The sequence below is a fragment of the Euprymna scolopes genome, chromosome 3 (genome assembly GCF_053919585.1).
Source record: "Euprymna scolopes isolate OS-2025 chromosome 3, ASM5391958v1, whole genome shotgun sequence".
NCBI lineage: Eukaryota > Metazoa > Mollusca > Cephalopoda > Sepiida > Sepiolidae > Euprymna > Euprymna scolopes.
This window is the reverse complement of record NC_136484.1, coordinates 137,857,372-137,872,749: the sequence shown is the minus strand read 5'-3', so window position 1 is coordinate 137,872,749 and position 15,378 is coordinate 137,857,372. Positions and strand designations below refer to the sequence as shown.

At 32.3% G+C, this 15,378-nt stretch overlaps 1 protein-coding gene across 1 annotated transcript in view; it reads left to right on the top strand.

Moving 5' to 3' along the window:
- The window catches only part of LOC145259187 (transcription initiation factor TFIID subunit 2-like), a 108,296-nt gene that overhangs the window by 36,728 nt on the left and 56,190 nt on the right, over positions 1 to 15,378 (top strand). The window contains exons 7-12 of the mRNA XM_080116963.1: positions 2,664 to 2,858; positions 6,136 to 6,238; positions 7,618 to 7,736; positions 9,642 to 9,755; positions 11,969 to 12,068; positions 12,615 to 12,815. Of these exons, the coding sequence (XP_079973089.1) occupies positions 2,664 to 2,858; positions 6,136 to 6,238; positions 7,618 to 7,736; positions 9,642 to 9,755; positions 11,969 to 12,068; positions 12,615 to 12,815 (832 nt within the window). The remainder of the gene's footprint in view (positions 1 to 2,663; positions 2,859 to 6,135; positions 6,239 to 7,617; positions 7,737 to 9,641; positions 9,756 to 11,968; positions 12,069 to 12,614; positions 12,816 to 15,378) is intronic.

Below are 15,378 nucleotides of genomic sequence, written 5' to 3'. Positions count from 1 at the left end.
TGTTAATGGAATATTCAAATATCTATGTATCTCACACAGAGATCAAACATTAACTCTAGGAAGCGGGGGGGGGGGGCTCTTGATTTCTGAAAACTTTTACTGAAGTAAAATGAAACCAGTGAGCGAGATGATTTTAACAAGATTACTGTTTTCTTTTGTTTTTGTTTTTTTGTCAGGAAATGTTGCTGTTCTCACACATACATCACTTGGTATTCTCAAAGTAGTCACCAATATGATACTAGGCTCAGTGTTGATTAGCTTCAGTGGTCTGACAAGAGCCAATGTCCTAACATGATTATGCTGTATATCTTTTTGTAATACAGCAGAAGCTGTGAACTGGGTGTACTCCAACTCAGATCCTATCTTGCCATGATGTAAATGTGGTACCGAAGTATATCAAGGTTTCAACCTCCAGTATTGTTCCATTTGGGACAGCATCATATCAACAGTGCTAGGTCAGCCTTCAGTCATTTCAAAGCTCACTTTGGTTACATAGTGAAATCATAATGGCTACCTAAGATCAAGGCTTAATGAATAATGCTTTTAAGAAGATAAGTGGTCTCAGTAATGACAACAAATGCAGGTTCTGACACACAGAAGTAGTGTTTGGACCATCTGATTTCCAGCTGTAAGGTTTTGCAGGGGAACAACTACTATACAATGCTACACAATAAAGTAAATATCTCCACTGGCCATCTGTGAATGTAGCAGCAAATCGTGGGAACATTTACTAGAAAGAACAGTTGAAAATAAATCATAAACCATCCATTATGACTGTGCAATTCCTACAGCTATGTACCTAGAAAATGAAGCTATTAAACTTGATATAGTGATATGGAACAATACCAAGGTATTATGCACAACATGAAAAGAAACTGGAATCTTAGCAAGATCTTCATCATTCCAGTAATTATAGGACCAACCAGACTCCTAAAATAGAATTTTTAAAAACTACCTGGCAAATATACCTGTTGAACTAAGTGTAAAAGAGATACTTAAAGGGATTAATAGAATCTTAAAAAGATCTCTCGGTTGGAATGTATCAGATAGCAGGTGAATGTCTGGTATCTGATAGTGTCCCATCCCCAGCTGGAACAAATTGACAAGAAAAGTAAAAAAAAAAAAAATTAAACTAAAGACAATGGTCTAGATTTATCATGCACTAGTACATACCATCCTTCTTTATGGAGATGAAACTTGACCATTCTGACAGGAGGATCTGCACAAAGTACAGGTCTTTGATCACAACTGCAATCAGACCATTGGACAGGATCTGTAATGTCAAAGTTCAACACCATTGCCACACAAATTCATTAGCTATGTCACACATATACAGAGCTGTGTGCTGCCCAGATTGTGAAAGCTTAAGAGCGGTCAGCTGAAAACCTGGTTTTCAACGGTCAAAGCAGACACAGAAACTATCTGCCTGTATAACCTCTGATGTTGGACAAAGGACTGACTCCAAGTTATCACCGATGCTTCTGCTCACAATGAAATGCAGTGATCAGGAGATGTGCTGTACTCTCTGAATGCTGATTAAACTCCTTAATCTCACTCTCACCATTTCTTTATCTCCCATCTACCAAATAATATAAATCATCACTTCTCATTTGAAAATTTATGAAACCTATTATTTTAGATTAATAGAATTCGTATCCCACTTTGTAAAAGATTACTAAATTAATTTTGGTACTTCTGCAGTTTATGAGCCGTGCTGGAATAATATAATTATCTAGAAACTCATTTTTAACATGAGGAGGGTGGGGACTTTGTTAATCATTCTGTACTTTCACCTAGCAATTTAATAAACAAAAAATACCACAAAAATTGAATTTAACCTGGAACATATCTAAAATAAAACATGGTCCGTAAACTGCAGAAGTACTTTAATTTTTCTCTTCTTTTTATGACAATGTTTATTTTCTTAGACTAAATGCATCTAACATAAAATTATCTTATGAGATTTTAAAAGTTGAACCTAAATAGCATTTAAGCTGATGTATCAAACTTTGATCCTAACTAGCAAATTTTCATTTTTTATTGTTGTACTATGTTATTGTAACTATAGTAGCTAATACTAATTATGTAGTTCCAACTTGACATCTAATAACACAGAGAGGAGAGGTAAGCAAGGGCAGTAACTCATATTATTTAATAAAATGATATTAAAATAATTATTACTCTTATAACTAAAATATTTCTTTTTTTCTGTATAAGTTTAAAAAATGTGCATGAAAATTGAAAACTAAAATGACTTCATTACATCCTGGCAACAACATGTGGATATTGAAAGTACTTTATAAAAAATACTTCATTATTGGAAGAAAAAATACTTTATAATTGACAAAAAACAATGTACTATAACTATGATTTACATCATATTTATAAACATGAATGGGTAAGAATTATCAATATGGAAATTATTTTAATAGTCCAAAACAATATGTTTTGCTTAAATTACATATTGGTGTTAAAAACAATGTAATATTTAATAAATACTTGAATTTTTGCTTATAGGGCTCATAATTCTATTATTTCAAATTCTATTATTTCAAATTCCATTATTTCAAATTCTATTATTTTAAATTCTATTATTTTAAATACTATTATTCTATTATTTTAAAATTGAAAATTTGTTCTTCCCATGTTTTTTTTTTTTCCAGACTGTGGTTTCCTTGTGTTGATAGCTATTCTGAACCATGTACATGGAAACTAGAATTTACTGTTGATCGTTTGCTGACTGCTGTCTCTTGTGGGGATCTTGTAGAAATTGTTTCAACTCCCGACAGAAAATCAAAGACGTATCATTATTTTCTTTCTACTCCGACCTCGGCATCAAACATCGCTTTAGCTGTCGGGTAAGTACGAAACTTGAAATTTCAAAACTCATTTTTAACTATTATGGGCACTGTGGTTACATATAACACAAATAATGAGAAATATGAAGAGTAAAAAATTCTAATGAAGAATACCTGTCCCAGGACAGGTAAAATTGATTCCTAACAGAGCAGTTTTGCACCACTTTTCACTCCCCTTAAGAAGAGTGAAATCATGATATAATTTTACTTAAACTTTATTTCAACTTTGATTAAAAACCATTAAACATTTCTTGAAAATGTGTAGCATTTAACACTTAAACTTAATGGGTCTTAATATACATGTGACTGAGGATCGTTTGTGAATTTCATAATTTCATGAAACTTCCTCCTTTGGAGAAAGCTGGTTCAACCTGCCTAGAGTGAATGCCACTTTAGTACAATAGTAATAGGGCTTGATAAAAATTGAAATGCTTAATTTGTTTATCATCGTTGTGGATCAAATTTATTGCAAATATGAAATATTTTAACCCTGATCCTTAAAATCTCTTTAACATACTAAAAAAATAACGGAAACTTGCAGAATATTTATTAATTGACATCTAATGCAGTAGATATCTCACTGCCGATGCAATCCTCTATCTATATAAAGGCCAACTACACTCTAAGATGGAGTACTGTTGCCATATCTGGGCAGTAGCTGCTCAGCGTTCCCTATCCAGCCTTGATAGAGTTCAAAACCAACTTCAAAACCTAGTAGGTGATTCCCTTGAACCACTTTCTCACAAGAGACATTGCAAGCCTCTCTCTGCTCTGTCGTTATTTTCATAGCAAATGCTCAACTAAACTGTAATCTATAGCCAAGCTTCTTTCCCAGAACTATCTGCTTATGGAACACTGTTCTGTTGGCCTGTTTCTTGGTTGAATACAAAATGGTAGCCTTCAAATTCGATGTAAACAAGTTCTTGTTGAAATAATCAAATTCTACCCAATTCATACCATTAACGATTACTACATTACCACCTTACATTCGTTAACCTTTATCCTTGAGTGGCCTTCGGACCTTGGTAAGTGATGATTCCCAAGTAAAAAAAACACCTATTAATAAAATTTCACAAAAATGTGAGTTATTTAAATTTTCATAAAGGATGTCTTCCAATATTTCAGTGTTTTCTAGTCATCCATGATCTCCAGTTCTCAACCCACCTATAGTAGAATCAGATATCCATTGAACTTTATCATTATCAAATACTTCAAATGATTCTGAAATTGAAAACTTTTGAATTGTCTGCTCTTATACAGATAGAGGCACTAGTGAAAATTGCAGTTCCAAATAGATTAACAGGAAAACTGATATACATGTGTATCAGGAAAAAATAAGTATCTATACCAAAAATTTGGGAAAAATGATCAAGTAGAATTTTAATTAAAAATAAAATAAATCTCACCTATCTGTTTAAATGTATGAATGTTTGTATGTATCGCAAAAACTTTTGACAGAGGCAACGAATTCTGACAAGATCGGTATCATTTTGAAGCTCAACATCTGGGATGACAGATATAAAAATAAATTGGCCAAAAACATTAATTCCTTCATCCTAAACTCGGCCATTTTGTACAAGGAGGGGTTGATTTTTTTTCCCCCAACATTTTAGCAAGTCATTGTCACCATTGGATTGACTTAACTTCAACACTTTTGACTTCTGGCCGCGTCATAGATATTGGCTAAGACGTCAGATTTTTTTCACTTTATTTCCACCTTCGTGGCACGTGTTTGAGCCTGTCTGCCTACTACCACTTTTTTTGCTTGACACTCACCTCCAAACACTCGGGCAATGCTGGGCACCCAAGCTAGTTAAAAATAAAATTCAGTTTTATCATATTTTGTTAATTCATGATTGATAAGAGTGTAAATCCTGTAAAGCAGGGGGAGATAATTCAGTTTGTCATTTAACTGAGTAATAATGAATGGCAGATCAACAAAATAAAAAGATTAATTGATAATTTTTTTCCTACTTTTTGGTGAGAATGCTTATTTTTTGCATGATATGATCAAAATTTACTTGGAATTCAATTTTCATTTGTGTTCCATACTGTATTACAATAGAAAAATGCGAGCATGAAAAGTAATATGGGTAAGATAAAACTTAGAAAAGTAAAAGGACCAGTTGTTAAAACTAGAAAAGAAAAAGACAAGATATGCTAGTAAAAAATATAATAAATTTATAATTTAAAATACTGCAGCATTAAGAATTGATTATATAATGTTCAATTGAATTAAAAAAAAAAAAAGTTTAATCTTAACCATATTACTTCTCATGCTCACATTTTTCTATGTAATCCATGATTTTTTCAGGCTTTGCTTTGTCAACAATCCATAAAAAAATTATCAACTTCTTAAATTGACTAAATAAAAAAATCAAATAAAAGATGTAATTAAGTAAATAAATAGTCAGTAGTCAGTTTTGGCTGGTGAGCCAAGGTGAAAGGTCAGTTAGCGATTGAACATAGCGACAGTGAATTATCAGCGACAGTACAGCTAAGTGACAGATCAGGACAGCGGTGAATCATTAGCGACAGTAGTAACTGAATCGACGTAATCGTGGCGACAGGGCAAACAATGCGGGCGTGCAAAGAATGAAAACATTACAAGGAGGGCAAAATATAAAAGACTTATATATTTTATTATTGTCTTCGAGAATTGGGTATCCCCATTTTTCTCTACATTAGCACTTTGCTACAAACCCAGCAGAACTTTTTTTTCATATCTTGTTATGTCATCATTTCCACCGTTCCCAGTCAATTTGAATTAGCCTAACAGATTTGGTTGCTATGGTAACCAACAGACAATCAGAAAAAAACGTCTCTCTGCTCCTTACGGATTCTGAGAACTTTTGAACACTAGTTATTTTAGAACTTTTGTTTTACCAAACAAAAATTAAAAATTTTTATTTCAAAATATAACTGAGAAGGTGACCTATGAATTGTAAAAATTGTCTGAAATTTGGTCACAAAATGAGTGAGCAGTGAAGTTTTAAAGCAGTTCTAAATGAGTAAAACTAACACTTAACCATATATTCAAACACAGTAGTGTTTGAATGATAAACACCGAGTTGTCTATCTTCAGTTTCCAAATGTACAAATAAATAAGAATTAAAGACTTCACTCCATCCAGGGCAACGCCAGATTTGCACAGCTAGTCAGAAATGAACAGAAGATAATGAATGTCTTTTTTATTTATGTGGAATAAAGATAATTGCTTGTTTCAATAGAGAATTTTAACTTTTAATCAAAATGATATTTTTTCATTTTCTTTTAGACCATTTGAAATTCTTGTGGATCCGAACATGCATGAAGTTACCCATTTCTGTTTGCCTCACTTAAGAACCATTCTCAAGAATACAACTGCTTTTATTCATGAGGTGAGTGGGGGGTTTTTGTATTTTTTTTGTTTTTGTATTTTACTTTTAAAAAAAAAATGATTTTGTTAGACATTGAGACAAACTAAGCTCTGCCGTCTTGGAATGAATCTGAGAAGTTGACTTTTCATGTTATTGATATACAAGTGTACATGGAATTAAAATAGCAGTTAAATCAAGTTTTGGGTATAAAAGCTTATATAAAACTGGTTTACGCACATTTAAAAAGATATTCTATTCCAAGATTTGTACAAAATAAAACATGAAAGGAGGCAATTAGTTTTTTCTTTCATTTGCTTATAAACAAAAATTCTCCTTGTCAGAAAATAAATGGAAAATCATCCAAATGTACATTACTAATAAATGCAGACAGATGAAAAGATGATCATATATATATATATATATATATATATATATATATATATATATATAGAGAGAGAGAGAGAGAGGCAGATGGAAAGGTGCATATATGTTTTCACAATCATCAGTGCCGGAAGTGATAATTACTTCTGGTAGAGGAATTCGAACCCACCTACAAAGTCACTTTTGACTATTTGCTAGGACATTACCTCTGGGCTAGCATCACTTAATATGATAATTAAGAGAAATTAAACACCTATAAATGCCAAATGCAGGCATAACAGTAAAGCCGCCAGAGAGTGTGCTAACGACTAGAAGTTGTGAAAATTGCAATATTGTTAGTTAACTGCATTCTTGTTTTATTTTCCAGACAGGGTTCAGCTTTAATAGTCTTAAAGGGGCTTATAATTATAAATATTAATAATTATTTTCAGGCCTATATTTACTAGTGTTTCATGCTTTTGTGATCATAAGTGCAGGAAGTGATAATTACTGCTAGTTGAGGGTTTCTAACCCAGTTGCTAAGTCATCTTTGACTCCATTTGCTAGGACATGAGCCACCTTGAATGAAAAGGAAAAACTTATAAATTTACCAAAAAATCCTTTTTGTTTTTCATTCAGAGCATACAATTTTTTCAGCCTACCACCAGGATATTTATAATATTCACAATGTATGATGCATGTATTTTTTTTCTTGGCAAGGCCATCCTCAGTGTTCATGTAAATAAAGAGTTTGTTTCCTGTATTCAAGGTGGTTCATATAATATAAAATATTCCTACACTATTAAGATATTGAAAAACTTTAGGTTATAAAAATTTATATTTGAAATACATACATATATACTTGGAAAATGAAGATCTAGCTGTTGAGTATAAAATGAAAATACATCTCCAAGTACATTTTAACATTTGAAATAATTTATAAGTTGTTAAAAGAAGAAATAAACAATACAAAACAGAAGCAAAATGAAAAAAAAATAATAATGAATCTAAAAGAAAAACTGAATCTGTTTTTGTTTCAGGCGTTTGAATTTTTTGAAGAATTGATGTCCAGCAGATTTCCATATTCATGTTATAAACAAGTGTTTGTTGATGAATCCTTCATGGAATGTACACCGTATGCAACAATGAGTATTTTTAGGTGAGTTGATCTTCATGTCCCATAAAAAACACTGGTTGCAAAACTGAAAAGTATGAAGATTCCACATGAGCAAAGCTTCTTTCTTAGAAGTGCACGACTGTGGAACACTCTTCCGTTTGCCTGTTTCCCACCTGACTACAACTTGGATGTCTTCAAGTCCAACATAAACAAGTTCCTGATGAACCGCCCCCTTAAGTAAGACACTTTATCAAATCTCACATACTATCAATTACTACGATATTATCCCATTGATGGATGGCTCTCGCCTGGGTGAGGCCCCGTGTTTTGACAAGCTTCTGGGTTTGACCTTTACTCCTGATCTGAAATGGCACACGTACATCAAGTCTGTTGCCAAGGTCGCTGGAAAGATGGTGGGATCCTTCTACCGCTCCAGAAGATATCTCACTACTGATGCAATTCTCTATCTATATAAAAGCCAAGTATGTCCATGGATGGAATACTGTTGCCATATCTGGACAGGAGCTGCTAAAAACAGCCTATCCTGCCTTGACAGAATACAAAATAGACTTCGTGGCTTAGTGGGGGATGCCCTTTTCTCTACCCTGCAACCTCTCTCCCACAGAAGAGACGTTGCGAGCCTATCCTTGTTTTATCATTATTTCCATGTCAGGTGCTCGTCTGAACTCCGATCTCCTGTCCCCCCTCGCCAATCTTTCACGAAAAACACCCGTCTAGCTGAATCCACTGTGAAAAATTTCCCCCACTCTATATCTGTGCCTAAATCAAAACGCGGATTCCATGAACAAAGCTTCTTTCTTAGAACTGCACGCCTGTGGAACTCTGTTCCGTCTGCCTGCTTCCCACCAGACTACAACTTGGATGTGTTCAAGTCCAATGTTAACAAATTCCTAATGAACCGCCCCCTTAATTAAACACTTCATCAAATCTCCACACTAACGTAATGTACTTGCAATAACCCTTATCCCTGAGTGGCTTCCGTGCCTTGATAAGTGGTGATCACTGTGTAAAAAAAAAAAAAAAAAAAAAAAAAAAAAATTGTTTACTGTACATGCAATAACCCTTATCCCCGAGTGGCTTCCGGGCCTTGATAAGTGATGACCTCCATGTAAAAAAAAAAAAAAAAAAAAAAAAGTCCATATCCGACTCTTCCAAAGATTCTAATTCGTACTCTTTATTTTAAAGTCTTCCAATATTCATAGTGTCTTTGATTCTTTTCTCTCCCTCTCTCTCTGTACTCATTTAATGCTGTTTTCTTTTCCTCATTCAGGATCAGATGTTTTTTTTATATTTCTCATGATTCAGTGAGTCAAGTTTCTCTAAATTTTCAAAAAGAAAAGATATCCAGAAAAAAATAATAATTCTGTCATGTTCAATCAGACATGCTTGAATATATATATATATATATATATATATATATATATATATAGGGTAGTCCATATAATAACATCGGATGTATATATTTCAATAACTGAACCTGATAAAAATATAATCTTTAAGCAAGGCAACTCCTATCAAGATAGTAAAAACACTACATGTTTAAGAGGAGAAATTCATATAATAAATAAAAGATGAGAAATAAAAATTACATAAAACCTTATATATCATCAGATCAATAAGAGAGAAAAAAAAAAGTGAAAAACATCTTTAGTCCATGGCATTTTGAAGCTAAATGCTTCTCATCAGAAAAGAAAAGCCAACATTATACAAAAACAAAAACTGGCTTTATCTTTTATTTAAAACATATAATATTTTATATTCATAATCTATTCTATGTTTTAAAAATGTATAAACCTGGTTTTGCTTCTCTTTGTTGCACACCATTTAGAAAAAGCGACGTATAATATTATTGAACATTTATATTTTATTCATGTAAACTAGCACTTGTTTGATTTATTATCTGTAATTTATATCATATTTTTTCAGTACATCACTTCTCCATTCAAGCCGCATAATCGATCAGACTTTGATTTCTCGATGCTTTATGGCTTCAGCTGTGGCCCAGCAGTTCTTTGGAAATTTTATTACAATGAATTCCTGGTAAGCTTCGTTTATATTTCATAATAAAACTAGAATACCACAAATCTGAAAAGTTATCAGAAAAATAATATTTGTTCATGACTTGTTATACTTCAATATGTAATTTGTATTGAAAGAATAAACAGATAAACGGTTTTAGAACACGCTTTTAGATGCAAAAAAAGAATTTTTTTTTTTTTCTTCCTAATTAATTTCAGTTTAATCAAGACATTAAAACATGAAAATATAAAAAAAAAAAAGTTTAATCAAGACATTAAAACATGAAAATATCAAAAAAAAAAAAAAAAAAGGTTATATTGTACGTATCCGTTTTGGACTGAAGATCTCCGAAAAATAATTTCATTTAATTTGATCAAGTAGTTTTTTTTTTTTTTTTTTTTTTTTTTACAGCGGAAAAACACGTTTTTATGAAAGTGCGTTGAAGTCAGCCATTTTAGAAATGTTTAACTCGCCATGGGGCGATAACTCTATTTAAAGCACTGAGACTCCCTCCTCATCTTATTACTAGCTTTTCTTCCTAAAAATTGAATGTTTTGCTTGGTATCATAACAAATTGCTTTTTCGCTGTAAAAAAAACAAAAAACTACTTGATGAAATTAAGTGAAATTTTTTTCAGAGAACTTTGTCCCATAACGGATACATATAATATAACCTTTCTTTCAATATTTTCATTTTTTAATGTCTTGATTAAACTGTACAAGTACCATTTCGGATTTAAAAATCCTTTATCAGAGAAAAGAGTTCCTGAATTTTGTTGGTCTTCTTTTTTTTATTTTCCTCAGAAATAAAAGCTATAAGTCCAACCTCATTGTGTGTTATTGAGGTTGTACAGCTGGTATTTACATGAAGAACTCTTTAGTTTCACTTTTTTTTATAAATATAAATTTTTCTATGTCATAATTTCTATTATTTCGATTATTCAAATTACTATTCTGATGTTGGATGTTATTCTTATAATGTTTTGAACAATCTTCAGATGCATCTTGTCGAACTCAGGAGTCTGTACAGAAATTTTGAACAGAACCCTTTATTTAATCTATGGAGGTAGATTCTTCTCATTCCGTCAGCCATTACTGGGTAAGAGTCTTAATTATAATCTGGTCTTCACCTCTCAAACCCACTAATAATACACAGAAATAGCTATCTGTTGCGCTTAACGCTATTTAATATTTTAAATGTGTCTGAAATTTATGAATATAAGAAAAAATGATTAAATTTGCCTCCATGAATTTTTTTTCTTTGTTATTTTTCTAGTATGAATTTTGAGAACACTAAACCCTAACCCTAACCTTGTCTAGATGAGTAGTATTACTATTTGTTACTATAGAATCTATTCTCGCTAGAAAGAGTCCAACTAGAAAGTTTCGCAAGTTTTAAAGGATGCACTATAGAAGGTCGCAGGTTACAGTTGAAACACTGTGAAAATAACAACCAAGAGAGGGTGGGAGTGACTGTGACTAAATGATTAACGACACGGACTTACAACCTGGGTATACCAACTTCAAATTCACTTTGTTCCATGGAAACACTATCATCAAACACTTGATTTCCTGGAGAAGTTAATAAAATAACAACCAAGATCGAATTGAAGTCTGAGTAATCAAGAAGTACAAATTATCAGTCATCATCTCAAAATATTCCGAAACACAAATGCATTTAAAAATGGTGTTTAAAATTGTATTTTCTGTATTATTTGGATTATTCAAATTTCTGTTCTCATCTGGAGTGCTACTCTGAAATTTTTCTATCGAATGGAGAGGATCCTGTACAAAATTTCAAACAGAACTCTTCATTTAATCCATGTAGGTAGCATGCTATTATTCTGTTAGCCATGACCATATAATACTTTTAAGTGATTTTAAGTAATTCACAATTTCATTCTTAGTATCACCTGTATTGAGGATTGAACCTTCAACCTCCAGAAGAGTGCCACTTAGAACTAAGAACACAATTGCAAATTACTTCTACCCAATTATGGCTGATGGAATGAGAGCATGTTACCCTTATGGATTAAATAAAGGGTTTCCTTCTAAATTCCATACCGATTTCCAAGTTTGACAAGATACACCTGAAAAAGGTTGGAGGTTATATTTACCGAAACATTGTGAGAATAACACTCAAAATGAGAATAGTAGTCTGAACAATACAAATAATCAATCCTCATCTCAAAAATTCAGAAAGATTACATTGTATTTTCTATTTGTTTCTTGTAGGAGTGATGCTTGGTTGTCTAAAGGTATTGCTGGTTATCTCACTGGTCTTTTCATTAAAAGATCTTTTGGAAATAATGAATATCGATATTTTATTTCAAGAGTAAGTATATTTACTTTACACATTCTATTTATATTCTGTACATATATGCAAAGCATTCAGTTTTCAAAGTATTTCTAGTAACCATTAGTAGTACCTCTCCACCCCTCAAAAATTAAAATCCATCATACTTTCTGCTATCAAACCATATTTGAAAGAAGTAAACTTTGATCTGTGCATGACTTGTCCATCTAGTATCAGTTGTGAATATCCAACAGGCCAGTCAATGATAACATGCAAAATTGGCAATAACTCTGACATGCTGTTCTCTTTGCACTGCTGTGATTTGAGCTGTGATTGTTCTCAGCAATTTTTGGGATTGTTTTAATAGTTAGAACTTGGGGGTTCGTTAAGATTCGGTGAGTGTGAAGAATCATAGACTAAAGTTTATTATATGCTTGGATAGCAGAAAGGCTTATGAATTTTATGAATGCTTTCTTAGGTGAAATCTTTTCTTTTTGTTTTAGAAGATGGTGACACCTTATCTAAAAACAGAATTTTTTCTTACAGGTAGTATTTAATCTAAATCTAATATTTTTTTATTGACAGGAAATGAAAGAAGTTTGTGACTATGAACAACAAAATGGTGTTGTATTAGATCCTTCTGCTATCAAGGACCCTAGTTTATTGCATTTTTCTGCGAGGAATCCTCACCTTGTCTCACCTGAATATGGTAATATCTTCTGCAAAAAAGCTCACCTGGTAATTAGAATTCTTGAGATACGCATAGGTTATGAATTACTGCTTCAGGTAAGTGCAGACATTTTTCCTCAACTGATATATTTATATTTAATTGTAGATAGGTAGAAATTTTTAAGCATTTTTGTACATGGTTGAACGATAAAATTGTCCCCCTAAAGAAAACAACACTACAACTTTTTTTAAAAACTTTTCTTGAAAATATCAACTCAGGTAACTTGATTATGTAGTCGAGCTGACATCTATTTAATGTAGCCACCTTCAGCCTCGATTACTGCCTCTATGCAAGTCTGGAACTGGGAGCATGCCTTTTCCACAAGCACCGGTAGGGGCCTGGTGAATACTTGGCAGATGGCAGCAATCAGGCTGGCTTTGGTTTTATGGGAGGTCATGTTAGTGATGTTCTCTATGTATGACCAAACTAAGTAGTCCAGCAGGTTCAGGTCGGGGGAAGAGGGGAGCCAGTGAGAGAAGGATACAAAGTTGTACCATTCCTTCTGGAGCCAAGCCTGGGTCTCTTTGGACTTGTGAGCCGGCGCCGTTTCCTGCTACTACACCCAGGGTTTGCCATCAGCCACCTGATTACACCAGAGGATCACCACACTTTACAGCACATTTCAAATTGACTGTACTGTATGTACTTGTCACCGAATGAAAATGCCATCTTCCAAAAATCATATAAATTGATCAAGAACTTTTTTTTAAAGAAAAGGGTCACTTTGGTGTTGACTTTCAAGCTGACTTTGAAGATGTGAGATGGCATGATGTGGCTCTCACTTGAAACCATACCAAAGACCATAACCATGGGCAGAAACTTTGTTTTCATCACCCTAGACACGTTGCTGTTATTCAGATTTGCATTTTTAGGGTACTGGCAATGATCCTGTTATCATAACTTGGATCAGGAAAGAGCATGAGTTGTACAGCAGCACATCTCCGATCTCGCTCGTTGAATATTGTCTCACTTTCAGACATAATAGAAGGTTCCTATCTCTCTTGGGATTTGTACACAACTGGCCAACTAGTAGATGGTCTGTAACAAAAAAAAAAAATCGGGTTTCATCAAACAGAATTGAATCATGTTGTCTTTTCTAGAGCAGCAATTTTATCGTTCCACCTAGTTACAAAAAGAAACCATGCAGTATTTGGATTTCATGCCTTTTTTTCACAAATCTCATATTGTTAATGAAAATTTGAAACATTAAGTGTACCAATATAAATGATCAAAATAAAAATAATTTGCTCATGAACGGCGCTTACCACTGGACAGACAATACATAATCACCACCTTCAACAAACAAACTCTGGTAAACGACATCATGGCACGTAAGAAAAGACAAAAAAAAAGAAAAAAATATATTGTATAGTTTGTTTTTTTTTAAATCCTGATGAGGGCTTTTTTATAAGCCGAAAATTTTAAATAAATAAATATTTGTTTATTTAAAAAAATACAAATGCGCACGTGGTCGTTCTTTCTAACCTCACATTTTGATTTTCATTGTTTCCGTGCTTCTTAAAAGTGGATTACTGCAAATACTAAAAATAGTTTAGTTTAAAATATTTGGTTCTTGTTCACAATTCCTCATATTCAAAAAAAAATAAAGAAAAATCTCTATGATGTACATAACTATGATGAAACGAAAATGTCAGATTCCAAAAATAGCAAGTAGTTTTATTTTTATGAAAAAAATCATTTATAAGTGATTAATGGGAATATGTAGCCATTACAACATACTCTAGTAAATCTGATTATTCTTAAGTTAAACTGTTTTGGTTTCGGTTTTAGCTGATAGCACCCAAGTTAGTTTTTTTTTTTTTAACTTTTAAAATCAGTACTATATATTAGGTACAATATTCGATAGATAATTGGCTCTGTAATAATAAATACAAAATTTGCATGAATTAAAATATATTTAAGCATATTTTACAGCTGGGTAAGTCCAGCCTAGCAAGTAAAGTTAGTCTGTACTTGACTTTGATCAGTGATACATTCCTAAAAACTAAATTTTGAATTCTGTTTTGATAAAATATCTACTCCCCTTTAAACCATATTAAAATACAAAAATTTACTTTCAATTTACTTTATTGGTTTCTGTATTTAGTCCAATTGATGTTTCATTTTGGAAGAAACAGTATTTATTTGCACTGGTGCTAGACTGCAAAACATAATATTATCTTCAGAAAGGTTTTTAAAAATAAATAAATAGAAAATGTAAATAGTTGTTTAAATGCATACATTTTTCTTTGATTGAAATATTTATTTAATTGTGTGTGGGTAGAAATTCTTGAGGACTCTACTTGTGCTGCATAATAATCAGAAGAAACCCTACAGCATTTGGATTTTATGCAAGGTCAAATTTATAACAGGCCAAAAGATTAAACATTTGAGAGGCTATGCTAAGGGCAACATTTTCAGTCAATCAGCAAATATCTTTTTAGCTGCTAACATTTTATTCTCATTATTTCATAAAAATTCTGCTTTCTATACTAAATTATGTTTTTTCTTTCCTTTTTTTATTTAATGAAACTTTCCAGTTTGAGACATTTTCTTTTTCTTTATTCCTTTGTTTGCTCACTTCACTGATTCCAATGTTATTTTATAAGTATATTAGTG